Source organism: Neoarius graeffei, chromosome 20, assembly GCF_027579695.1.
Source record: "Neoarius graeffei isolate fNeoGra1 chromosome 20, fNeoGra1.pri, whole genome shotgun sequence".
NCBI lineage: Eukaryota > Metazoa > Chordata > Actinopteri > Siluriformes > Ariidae > Neoarius > Neoarius graeffei.
Window position 1 is genome coordinate 45,853,262 of NC_083588.1, and position 13,956 is coordinate 45,867,217.

Sequence of the window (13,956 nt, forward strand, 5' to 3'; positions counted from 1 at the left end):
TCTCATCCCGTGTGCAGGTGCACCAGCCACAGAGGCAGCAGGCTTCCCCCATGTCACTCTCACGAAAATGGGGCTGTACAACGACCCAAGGCCTTCATAGCGCTCTTTGAGCAAGCTGTGGAGGCGTGGGGATGGCTGAATGGGCAGCGAGCGGTTCGCCCTGCCGCTCCTCACCAGCAAAGTGTCAAATCAAGTTTATTTTTATAGCACTTTTAACAATAGGCATTGTCACAAAGCAGATTTAGAAAGAAATACATACTTTAAACAAGAGCTAATTTTATCCCTAGTTTATCCCCAATGAGCAAGCCTGTGGCAACGGTGGCAAGGAAAAACTCCCTCAGACGACATGAGGAAGAAACTTTGAGAGGAACCAGACTCAAAAAGGAACCTATGCTCATTTGGGTGATAACGGACAACGCGATTTTATAAATAACTCGCTTCTATAACTGTGCCCTATATAACCACAAAGTATAACTGTGAAACCAGGAAATTCATTATAGTTTTAACATGTGTTGAAGTTATAGACTGTTCGTTGATGGAAACCTGAGTGCAAAACTTAATGACAACTGCAGTCCTAAAGTTAGCAAGTTGACTGTAGTCCTCAGACATAAATGCATTACTGTAAGTTTCTAGAGCCATGTTCCAAGTGCAACTTTTGACTGTCTGTATGGGGCAGTCCTCCATGGGAGCAATGTGATGAGACTCCAGCCAGACGCAGGGCATCAGGATGGATCAGGCAGGTCCGAGAAGCAGAAGAGGTCAGCATCCCTGTCTCAGGATTGACATGTAACTCAGGGAGCAGACAGAGGGGAGAAGGGAGAGAAAGAGAAAAAACACAGGTTGTTAGGTATGCCCAATGTCACCTAATGAGTAAGAACAGGATACATTTTGCACTGAGTGCAAGCAGGGACTCTAGCAAAGCTAATTATGACAGCATAACTAAAAGGGGAGAGCCAAAAGGTAACACAGACATGAGGGCGCCCTGGGGCATAAAGCAGCCAGCCATTACACAGTCAACAAACCCGAGCGAGCGAGTGGGGGTTCAACAGCATCCATACATCCCAGTTTACCAAAACGCTCTATGCTTGAGGACGCTCCAGATCTACTCCTTTACCTAATAAAATGATTAACAAAAGGCTTGACTAAACAGATATGTGTTCAGCCTAGACTTAAACACTGAGACTGTCTGTCTGATTCCCGAACACTACTTGGAAAGCTGTTCCATAACTGTGGGGCTCTGTAAGAAAAGGCTCTACCCCCTGATGTAGCCTTCGCTATACGAGGTACCAGCAGATAGCCTTCACGTTTTGATCTAAAGTGCAGCTCACGGCCCAGTAACTGCCTGCTAACAACAGGCTGAACTACACAGATCTGCGTGCTATTCTGTAGCAAGTCAGCTGCACCCCCAAGCAACACCGTCGGTGCTTCTGTGCACTGATGCTGGAGAAAGTCAGTCGGCCATTCACCTATGGTCAGCAGCTGCGAAACACCTGCTGTTGGTGGTTCGGGGCTGAAGACTGCAACTGTGATGTTGCTGGAGAAGACTATCTGGCAGCAGTTCCTATGATGGGTGGACATCCTGCCTCTCTCTTATCCTGCCCCCTCCTCCCATTCTGTCCTTCCCTCCTGTCCCTTCCCTGTACCGCAGAAGCAGGGGCTGACTCCCCTGCAGTCAGCTCCCCGAGCCTGTGGGTTCCCATCCCCCCCTTCCCCTCAAGTGAGCGATCCTCACCCCCTGTGGTGCAGATGTGAGGCCTGGGCTGCTGTGTTGGCGTTGCGGGGAGCCTGCGCACTTCCAGTACCAGTACCGCCTACCGGTGAGTATCCAAGGGTGTACATACCATGCGTTGGTGGATTCAGGCAGTAATCAGACCTCCATCTGCCAAAGCTTGGTCCAGGATGAGGCATTGGGTACAGCATATTTGGTGAAGGCTCTGTGCATGCACGATGATGTTCACGAGTACCCACTGGTGGCTGTCCAGATCCAATTTCAGGAGAAAAAGCATCATGTGGAGGTGGTGGTTACTCCGTCTCACCCACCCACTAATTCTGGGAACAGATTGGCCAGCGTTTAAGTATTTAATGGAGCGAGTAGTGGTGGATGGGTTCTGCAGGAACGTGTCACGGGGAAGCCTAGCATAGCATTGACTGGGGAGGCTATCCTAGAGTCATCTACAACCCCGATTCCAAAAAAGTTGGGACAAAGTACAAATTGTAAATAAAAATGGAATGCAATAATTTACAAATCTCAAAAACTGATATTGTATTCACAATAGAACATAGACAACATATCAAATGTCGAAAGTGAGACATTTTGAAATTTCATGCCAAATATTGGCTCATTTGAAATTTCATGACAGCAACACATCTCAAAAAAGTTGGGACGGGGCAATAAGAGGCTGGAAAAGTTAAAGGTACAAAAAAGGAACAGCTGGAGGACCAAATTGCAACTCATTAGGTCAATTGGCAATAGGTCATTAACATGACTGGGTATAAAAAGAGCATCTTGGAGTGGCAGCGGCTCTTAGAAGTAAAGATGGGAAGAGGATCACCAATCCCCCTAATTCTGTGCCGACAAATAGTGGAGCAATATCACAAAGGAGTTTGACAGTGTAAAATTGCAAAGAGTTTGAACATATCATCATCTACAGTGCATAATATCATCAAAAGATTCAGAGAATCTGGAAGAATCTCTGTGCGTAAGGGTCAAGGCCGGAAAACTATACTGGGTGCCCGTGATCTTCGGGCCCTTAGACGGCACTGCATCACATACAGGCACGCTTCTGTATTGGAAATCACAAAATGGGCTCAGGAATATTTCCAGAGAACATTATCTGTGAACACAATTCACCGTGCCATCCGCCGTTGCCAGCTAAAACTCTATAGTTCAAAGAAGAAGCTGTATCTAAACATGATCCAGAAGCGCAGACGTCTTCTCTGGGCCAAGGCTCATTTAAAATGGACTGTGGCAAAGTGGAAAACTGTTCTGTGGTCAGACGAATCAAAATTTGAAGTTCTTTATGGAAATCAGGGACGCTGTGTCATTCGGACTAAAGAGGAGAAGGATGACCCGAGTTGTTATCAGCGCTCAGTTCAGAAGCCTGCATCTCTGATGGTATGGGGTTGCATTAGTGTGTGTGTGGCATGGGCAGCTTACACATCTGGAAAGACACCATCAATGCTGAAAGGTATATCCAGGTTCTAGAGCAACATATGCTCCCATCCAGACGACGTCTCTTTCAGGGAAGACCTTGCATTTTCCAACATGACAATGCCAAACCACATACTGCATCAATTACAGCATCATGGCTGCGTAGAAGAAGGGTCCAGGTACTGAACTGGCCAGCCTGCAGTCCAGATCTTTCACTCATAGAATACATTTGGCGCATCATAAAACGGAAGATACGACAAAAAAGACCTAAGACAGTTGAGCAACTAGAATCCTACATTAGACAAGAATGGGTTAACATTCCTATCCCTAAACTTGAGCAACTTGTCTCCTCAGTCCCCAGACGTTTACAGACTGTTGTAAAGAGAAAAGGGGATGTCTCACAGTGGTAAACATGGCCTTGTCCCAACTTTTTTGAGCTGTGTTGTTGTCATGAAATTTAAAATCACCTAATTTTTCTCTTTAAATGATACATTTTCTCAGTTTAAACATTTGGTATGTCATCTATGTTCTATTCTGAATAAAATATTGAATTTTGAAACTTCCACATCATTGCATTCGGTTTTTATTTACAATTTGTACTTTGTCCCAACTTTTTTGGAATTGAGGTTGTACATCAGTTCCGTGTCATAGTGACACGGACAGTGGGGAGCACCTCGGCCATCCTCTCTCTCTGGAGGATGTCCCAGAAGATTTCCCTCTCGAGCACAGGCAGGATGAGACTTTGCAACATGCTTTTGACCAAATGATAATAGTTGATGGTCAAACCCTCCAGCCCAATGTTGCGCTCACCTGCCTGTACTTTTCAATAATTAAGGATAGGCTGTATCAAGTGATGCAAGACACTCAGACCGGTGAAAAAGTGACGGTTGTTGGTCCCGAAGACCTGCAGGAAACTCGTATTCTATGCGGCTCATTATAACCCTATGGCAGGACACCTATGACAAGATAAAAAATTCACCTGCCTCATGGCTCATTTCCATTGGCCAGGAATTCACGGGGATGTCCACAGATGGTGTGCTGCATGCCACGAATACCATCTGGTGAATCCAGCAGCCACCTCAAAAGTGCCATTGTGCCCTCTTCCCCTATTCAAGACCCCCTTCAAAAGAATTGGGATGGATCTCGTTGGGCCATTAGATCAGTCAGCGTGAAGGCATCATTTTATTTTAGTCCTATTTTAGGGAAAATTGGGAGGAAGGGCCTTCTGACAGTAAGAATGAAATTCAATACATTCTCAACCTGTGTGCAAAACTCCACAAATTCTGTCACCTAACCCAGGAGAATTTGTGGCAGGCACAAGAACGTCAGTCCTGGCTGTAAAACAGGGAGCGCACCTTAGAGAGTTTACACCAGGAGGTAAAGTTTTTGTATTATTGCCCATGTCAAGCTCTAAATTACTTGCTAAGTGGCAAGGGCCCTTTGAGGTCACACGGTGGGTTGGGGACATCAACTATGAGGTGAAGCAAACGGAAAGAGACAGGGCGTGGCAAATGTACCACCTCAGTCTGCTCAAACTATGGAACAAGGGGGTCCCTGTAGTGTTTGCACTGGTATTTCCAGAAAAGGAGGAGCTGGGGCTAGAGGTAAATACAAAACTACTGTATGATCCACCCCGGTCCCTTGTGGAGACCACCTCTCACCAGTCCAACTTGCAGAGGTTGCCAGATTACAAATGGAGTTTTCTGAAGTGTTCTTGCCTCTTCCAGGAACAACACCACATTGAGACGCCCCCAGGTGTGGTGGTGCGCAGCCTCCTCTACCGCTTACCCAAACACAAACAATAGTTCAGGATGAACTCAAGGCCATGCTCAAGATGGGAATAATCGAGGTGTCACACAGTGAACTGGAGCAGCCTGGTAGTTCTGGTTCCCAAAACTGATGGGTCAGTCCAGTTCTGTGTGGACTGTCACAAGGTCGATGCAGTGTCTAAATTTGATGTATATCCAAGACCTCACATTGACGAACTGCTCAATTGGTTAGGCATGGCTCGTTTTTATTCGACGCTGGATCTGACAAAGGGATATTGGCAGATCCCCTTGACTCTCCTATCCTGAGAGAAAATGGTGTTTTCCACTCTGGTTTACACCAATTTGTCACCCTATTCAGGGCTCCAGCAACATTTCAGCAGCTCATGTACAAAATCCTCCCCCCACATGCCGCCTATGCTGCGGCCTACCTCAACAACATTGTTATATACAGTAATGATTGGCCACAGCACATAACACCTCAGGGCCATGCTAGGGTCATTGAGGCATATGGGATTCATGGCTAACCCAGAGAAGTGTGCAATGGGATAGGTGAAGTACAGTATCTGGCTTTCCACTCGGGTCATGGGCAGGGGTATCTCCAAATTAACAAGAGCACAGCAATTGTGAGCCCTGTGATGACCTGGCGACTTGTCCAGGGTGTACCCCGCCTTTCGCCCGTAGTCAGCTGGGATAGGCTCCAGCTTGCCTGCGACCCTGTAGAAGGATAAAGCGGCTACAGATAATGAGATGAGATGAGACAGCAATTGTGACCTGTCCGAGGCCCAAGACCAAAAAAGGGGTGAGACAGTTCCTGGAGCTGGCTGGCTACAATCATAGGTTTGTGCCTAATTATTCGGATGTTACCAGCCTGCTGACTGATCTCACTAAAAAGGGAACACCAGCTCTGGTCCAGTGGACGGAGCAGTGCCAACAGGTCTTCACCCAGGTAAAAGCTGTACTGTGTGCTGGGCCACTTTTACACTAACCTGACTTCTCTCTCACTTTTATTTTGCAGACTGATGCATTGGACAGAGGGCTGGGGGCTGTTTTGTCCCAGATTGTGGAGGGGGAAGAGCACCTGGTGCTGTACATAAGCCACAAGCTCTCCATGCAAGAGACTAAGTACAGCATTATTGAGAGAGTGTACTTGGCCATCTAGTGGGTGGTCCTCACCCTCCGGTACTACCTGCTGGGATGCCCATTCACCCTCTGCTCGGGTCACGCGCCACTCCAATGGCTCCACCACATAAAGGATGCCAATGCGCAGATCACCCTTTGATATCTAGCTCTGCAGCCCTTTAAGTTCATGGTGGTCCACAGGCTGGGAGCGCAGATGGTAGTGGTGGACGACCTCTTCCGTCGGGGGAGGGGTCAGCTGACAGAAGACGGAAGGGAGGTCAGCCGTCTGGCCTGCAGCTGACTAGCTGCAGTTGGGGGTATATGGCAGTGGGGGCATGGTCAAGTGCCAGTTTGTAAAGGGAGAGCAACGCCAGGAAAGGTGAGTGGCAGAGTGATTGCACCTGTGCGTGATAAATGTGTTGTGTGTGTCTTCCCAGTGGCAAGGAGTAGATAAGAGAGTGGAGAGGAGAGGAGGAAGGGAGAGCTTCCCTCTGCACTGTATTTTGTGTGTGAAAGTGAGACTTTATTTTTGAATTGTTGAAAGCTGAAAAGTTAAAATCAAAGTTGCCAAAGTATCAAACCCGCCTGTCCAAGTGCTTCAGTGTCCCACTGCTCCCAACAAGAACATTACAGTGGTAAACACAAGTGTTTAGAAAAAAAAAAAAAAAAAAAAAATATATATATATATATATATATATATATATATATATATATATATATATATATATTTCATATTTTAGATTCTTTAAAGTAGCCACTGTTTACACCTTGATGACAGCTGTGCACATGATTGGTATTATCTTAATGAGCTTCATGAAGAAGTCGTCTGGAATGCATTTCAGTTAACAGGTGTGCTTTGTCAAAAGTTAATAAGTGGAATTTCTTGCCTTAATGCATTTGAGATCATCTCATCTCATTATCTCTAGCCGCTTTATCCTGTTCTACAGGGTCGCAGGCAAGCTGGAGCCTATCCCAGCTGACTACGGGCAAAAGGCGGGGTACACCCTGGACAAGTCGCCAGGTTATCGCAGGGCGCTGACACATAGACACAGACAACCATTCACACTCACATTCACACCTACGGTCAATTTAGAGTCACCAGTTAACCTAACCTGCATGTCTTTGGACTGTGGGGGAAACCGGAGCACCCGGAGGAAACCCACGCGGACACAGGGAGAACATGCAAACTCCACACAGAAAGGCCCCCGCCGGCCACGGGGCTCGAACCCAGACCTTCTTGCTGTGAGGCGACAGCACTAACCACTACACCACCGTGCCGCCCCCGCATTTGAGATCAAATAGTAAATAATAAAATCCCAGTAAACAGCCCTATTTAACAACTGTTGTAATCCATATTATGTCAAGAACCGCTCAACTAAGTAAAGAGAAATGACATCACTCATTACTTTGGCATGAAATTACTTTTAATTAATAAAAATAAAGAAAATACATTGAATTAGAAGGTGTGTCCAAGCTTTTGACTGGTACTGTATGCTCACGGACATACACAAGTATATATCCTCTTGTACTATGTGCACCCATGCCAAGGCGCCCTCCCAGCCAGTAAGCTCATGCCATTACCCACTAGGGATGGCGAAAACTAAAAAAAATCTTGGCCGACCACCGAGCCTCATTAGCCGGTTAAAGTCGGTTAACCTATGAGTTTAAAATTCTAGAATTGGAATTAACAGGGATGCAAACGGCGCCTTTTGGCGGATGGCGCCCTCTCCACGGCTGAATCGCGCAGATCCGACCTTCCTTTCCCAAGGGGGGGGGCGTTGGAGCGTCCAACCACAACTTCATCAAAGCAAATTCTGCATATAAGCAAATGCCGCCACAGTCCACGAAACACAGGAAGTACAAGCACGAGAAGAAAACAGCAAATCAGAAAGCCGCGCAAAATTTAATGTGCGCATTCTGATCTACTGATTGTGCAGCTTCCGCGCAAATGCGCGCAGCCCCCCGATCCACTGCCCTCCTCTCACACCCCCCACGCCTCATGGACTGGAATGGCACCTGCCTATTTAGTAATTTTAATACAGAATCCACCTTGAAATTACAATCAGACACTCCAACGCCCCCCCCCCCCCCCCCCCCCAAAAAAAAAAAAAAAACACGGATCTGCGCGATTAAAAAAAAAAAAGTCGGCATCTGCGCCTTTAGTTTGTGTGGAGAGATATGATCTGCAATAACATGCATTGATGGCTACAGACCGAAACATACTTTCAGAATGCACTGGCCAAGGCAGGACTAAACTCGATGTGCCTTCTAATAATAATTAAAAAAAAAAAAACAGAATAGTAATTTGTAAGCTAAAAAGCCTGTGTCTACACTTTTCTTTCGCCGAGTGGCAGCTGGGCGGGACATGACTGAATGGGTGTTTCTGATTTGTCAGCTGTCGTCCTTACACCGCATGGCATGGCCCAAGCGTTTAGAACACAGAATTCCAGGTTCTCCGCTCCAAAATCGGCAGCTTCAAAACGATTGATTTTTTTTTTTTTAAACCGACAACCAAAAAAAAATTAACCGGTTGACGTTGATTCGGTCAACCACCAGTCAAACGGTCATCGGTTAACATCCCTATTACCCACTCTCCAATGCCCATGGTCCCACATTGTGATAAAGTCTATCACAGACCTTCTGACTCTTAGGGTAACATGGTTAATCATGGTAATCATTGACCTCTTCTCAAAATCTTTATGCCATATTCCCCTGCCCAGCTTTTCCAGAGGTTTTGAAAGTGCTGAGTTTATTTTTCACCATGTGTTCAAATACTATGGGATCCCTGAATGCATAGTCAGTGGCTGTGGTACCCGGTTCACCTCCAGGGTATGGTCTGGCTTCGTGGAAATACTGTGAGTCTTCATCAGCCTCATTTCTGGGTGTCACCTGCAGGCCAGTGATCAAGTGGTGAGAGCCAACCAACAAAGACATTTAAACCATTCTCAATTTTTGAAGCAAATATGGGAAGCAAGAGTATCTGACTGAGTGGATGGGCTACTGCCCAGAAGAACAATGCTGGGTTCTGGCACATAACATCCTTGACACCTTACTATGCCAGGAATTCCACACTAAGTATCCTGAAAAACCAGGCCATCATCCCAGGGTTGTCCTAGAAAGGTGTTTCCTCCTGAGGGAGCTCACTCCAGAAGCAGTTCTGTTATGTATATGCTGAAATCCACTCATAACTCCACTTCCAAGAATACACCATAGCCTACAAACATGGCTGCCATGGACTAGGATTCCCAGCAATCACACTCACTTTCACGTTTACAGTCACCCAATTTAATGATTGCCCTCACCTGGATGCAATCACGTTCACCCTCGATATAGGTACACTCATCACACCGAAGAGTTTGTGAAGTAAATACTCAATGTTTGTTGTATCTGACTTTACCAAGCCTGACACTCACTCATAGCCATACTTGTTTTTGACATTGCTTAGTTTCCTGGTTTCTGAATTCTTGGATGTTGCCCAGTTTATGTTGTTTGTTGGTCATTTGAACCTTGCCTGTTTTTGACTGATGCCATGTACACACATAGCCGGGTATTTTTTAAAACCGAACATTTTCCCCCCCTCCGTTTATAAAAATGTTTTATCCACACCACCTCGTCTTCGAAAAAAATCCCTTCCACACATAACCGAACATCTGCGTTTTCAATCACATTCATAAGCATTCCAAACCTGTAGATGGCTATTTCCCCAAATCCTACCCCCTAATCACATCGCCTGTGCTCTTGGAGCAGTAGTTGGGCTTCTAAAATTAAACATGTAAATAGCACCTGCACAATAATTAACGCTTTCAAGGCACTACTCCGATCCATTACTCTTTAGCTAGCCGCACACTACGCCGATTTTCAGCGTACCGAGCCAACTGAAGTCGCGAGTCAGGCATAAAGACTAGTTTTCGATGGTACCGACTCATCTCACAGCCGATTCGAAAAACTAATCGGGAGCCAGACTGATCGGCGAGAGTCGCTAGCAATAGCCAATCATATCTTTCGCATATAACACGTGACATCATTAAACACAATTTCTAGCGCGAGAAATACGTGTTGGTAGCACCTAATGCAGGTATATACTGTAATTCCATAGACTGAAGCTTTATCCATAGACACAGTGGGCTGGAAAGCCACTCTGCTCAAGTTGTGTGGCTGAATTCCAAATCGCTTTAACTCCCCTATATAAGTGCACTATTTAAGGTTGGGAATAATAGCTCATGCAGTCTAGATAATGCGCTACATATTCCGTGTTGTGTCATTTGTAATTCAGCCTGTAGCATCTTCAAGTGTTGGATTTAACAGTAACTATATCCAGTAGCCAATCACAAAGCTATTAAGTTGTCACGTGTCGCTTCAATCGCGACTGCACTCGTCAACAGTCGGGAGTCGGCTCTGAAATGGGTCGGTTCGGTACCGCGTGGATCGCCGTGGTGTGCGGCTAGCTTAAGTCCATGCTTAATCTGGCTTCTGCAGTAAACAAAGGTCGCACGTTTGATGTCAGGGCAGATTTGTCGTCATTTTTTTGGCGCAGATTGTGACGTTCTAAAACGCAAAACTCCGGTTATCTCTGTCTACACGAAAAGGCATACACGGAGTTTTCAAAAATCTTCACTTTGCCCGGAGTTTTTTTAAATATTCGTTTTTGATGTGTTTTCATGTGGATGACAGGCCAAAACGTAGAAAAATATCTTCGATTTAGCAGATACCCGGCTACGTGTGGACGGGGTCTATGATTTTGCCTACCTGTGCTTAATAAGCACTAAACTGCATTTGCATCCACCTCCAGTGTGCTTTCCTGACACTGCTACATCACCACATACTGGTACAGCAACTGCAACAATGTTGCTGCTAAACCAATCTGTTTGTCAATCTCACATTCTTCATATCCACTTTTAATAAGATCCCAAGATAACTTAAATTCCTCTGCCAAAGGAAAGGCGGCATCTGTCACCTGATGGAGCATCTTATTCTGTTCTGAGAGAGAACTATAGCCATGGATTTGGAAATGCGTATTTTAATCACAGCTGTGTCACATTCAGCAGCAAAACGTTCATGTGCATGCCAAAAGTCCACTTAGCATGATGCCAAAAGGACACTTCTACAAACAACAAAGTTATTATTTCTAGCTTGCTATTCTAGACAATTCTCCTATTTTGGCTTTGTCTTGATATCCTGTCCAGGAAAACCACAAGGAGGAGTGGAGACAAGACGCATCCTTGACAGAGTCCATCACCAACCTTAAATGGTTTTGAATTAATCCAGAGAATGCCTTCTCCAAAGCCAATGCTAAAAATAAATTTAAACAAATCGTCATCCTTGAATAAAATTGAATTTAATTTTTGTGTTCAGAAGGTATATTATTGCTTTTATTCCCTGCATTTTGCTGTTTTCCTATGAGATTAAACAAATATTTAAAATATTTTAATCACAGGGGCATGATTAGTGGTTAGCACTGTCGCCTCACAGCAAGAAGGTCTGGGTTCGAGCCCTGTGGCCGGCGAGGGCCTTTCTGTGCGGAGTTTGCATGTTCTCCCCGTGTCCGCGTGGGTTTCCTCCGGGTGCTCCGGTTTCCCCCACAGTCCAAAGACATGCAGGTTAGGTTAACTAGTGACTCTAAATTGACATTGACCGTAGGTGTGAGTGTGAATGGTTGTCTGTGTCTATGTGTCAGCCCTGTGATGACCTGGCGACTTGTCCAGGGTGTACCCTGCCTTTTGCCCGTAGTCAGCTGGGATAGGCTCCAGCTTGCCTGCGACCCTGTAGAACAGGATAAAGCGGCTAGAGATAATGAGATGAATGAAAAATAAAATGTTTAGAAAGCGGGTGCTCATTTTAAAAACGACATGCAAATTATCCCTTTATTGCATGTGAGATGGTCAGCTTCTTTCTCCAATTTTGTTCATTTTCAGTAAGAGTATGTTAATTCTAGAGTTTATGTGGGTTCTATATTAACGCAGCCACACGGAGTTCTAAATTGATTTGTGAACTGTAGGGAAAAAGGTAACCTTGTACTTAATATCCCATAGCGTGTTGCTTATTAGCACCTTACTGTTAAATTCAAATTGCTTCTTATTAAAATAATATTCAGTAATTATTTTCTTTTCACTGTCCAGACCCATTCTACGAGTCCTCCAAATCTGGCCCAGAAGAAATCTCTCCATGTGGACAAAAGGAGTGGGGCTTGAACCTGGAACAACAAGCAGAACCTCTAGAAGTGAACCAGAACCAAGTATTAAGTGAAGGTTCAGTTGGGCAGAAGATGCCACAAACACAAGACCTGGTACCAGTTTGCAAAAAAGAGCCGGATCCTGAGGTTAAAACCTCAGGACCTCAGGACTTTTGCACAGAGAATCCCCCTTCTGCAAACACAGATGAGAACACCTTTCAAGAAGTGTTGTTGCCCGTTGTAAAACTGCAAAGGGTGAAGTTTGAACTAGAAGAGAAGCAAATTCCAGTATCATTACCAGACACTGACCTTCCTACAGACTCAGGTCATTCATACAGCCCTGAATCCTCTCAGAGAATGGGCAGTCCCTGCAAAAGCAGCCATAATGCCTTGATTCCAGAGGTAACAGAGAGAGGAGAGCTCCACAGCACAGCTCAGACGAATCAGACAAGGAGCTTGGAGAATGTGAGTAAAGAGGTGCACAATGACGTGCTATACAAATGTTCACATTGCCGAAAGATATTCACAGAACTGAAAAAGCTACAGAAGCACCAGGTAGTTCATGGGAGAGGCTTAAGATGCAACTGGTGTGGCAAGGGTTTCTACCAGACATCTGACCTTCGGCGCCACTTGCGTACACACACTGGAGAGAGGCCCTACTTATGCACCTGGTGCTCCAAGAGCTTTAGCAGGAGGAGCAACCTGCGGCGACACGTGCGTAGTCACACAGGAGAGAAGCCGTATCGGTGCGCCCACTGTGAGCGCGGTTTCAGTGACAGCCGCTGTCTGAAGAAGCACCAACGCAAACATGATGAGTGATACAGTTGCTCTGTCTGTGACCAGAGCTTCACTGCAGCTTCACCTGTTAAAGCAGCACCTCATCGATAAAGACAGAGTATACAGCAAATGGGCTTTCAGCCTCAAACATAGAGTATACTCCTCCTTTACCAACCCGTTGTTCTGGAGTATTGAACTGTCTGATGTTTTTAAATATTTATTATGTGTTTTGCAAAAGTTCTTCGTTTGAATATGCAGTCACGTAGGAAAGTCAGACTGCCTTCTGTAACACATGATACATTGATATGTCAGTCTGATCCTTGTCAGTATGATCTAATTGTAAACAGGGCTTTGAACCAGAATTTTTTTCCTATTGGTTCGTTCCGAACAGAAACGGAATTTTAATGTTTCCGGTTTTGGGTTCCACCATTAAATAGACGTTCCCGAACCGGTTAGAACAAAAAAATTTTGTTCCCGGAACGGTTAATTACGTTCCCTGTCAGCTGTTTAACAAATGGCTATAAAATTATGTCTCTGTCTCATCCAGCTTAAGCCAAATGTAGGCTAATTCTATTACAACCTTCATTAAATAAGACCAGAAATAATTCAAAACAATTATTATTTCAAATGTTGGCGATTTGGATTCTCAGTATGTCTTCCCATCTACACAAACAGAAAAAGTGCCAAAAATGAAAGATAATTCGTTTAGTGTGTTACCAAAGGCTAGTCAGGCCCTATGCATTGATAGGCTAACAGAGGTTAACGTCATTTAATGTTCGCGAGCCTCTCATTAACGTGGACAAATATATTGATATCGTGTTTGAATTTGATGTTTTTGAATAACGATAGACTGCAATATTTACCTCTTATTTAAGATGGGGAGACGTGATAGTAGTCCACCCTCCCGCTCTCTCCATTCTGTCAGCGAACGTCACACAGGAAGTGAACCCCAGCGGGTCATAGAAACTTGC

The 13,956-nt window shown here is 45.2% G+C and overlaps 1 protein-coding gene across 1 annotated transcript in view; it reads left to right on the forward strand.

The window, feature by feature from the left end:
• The window catches only part of LOC132869058 (uncharacterized), a 92,598-nt gene that overhangs the window by 12,364 nt on the left and 66,278 nt on the right, over positions 1-13,956 (forward strand). Inside the window, exon 2 of the mRNA XM_060902412.1 lies at positions 12,156-13,023. Coding sequence (XP_060758395.1) covers positions 12,156-13,023 — 868 coding nt within the window. The remainder of the gene's footprint in view (positions 1-12,155; positions 13,024-13,956) is intronic.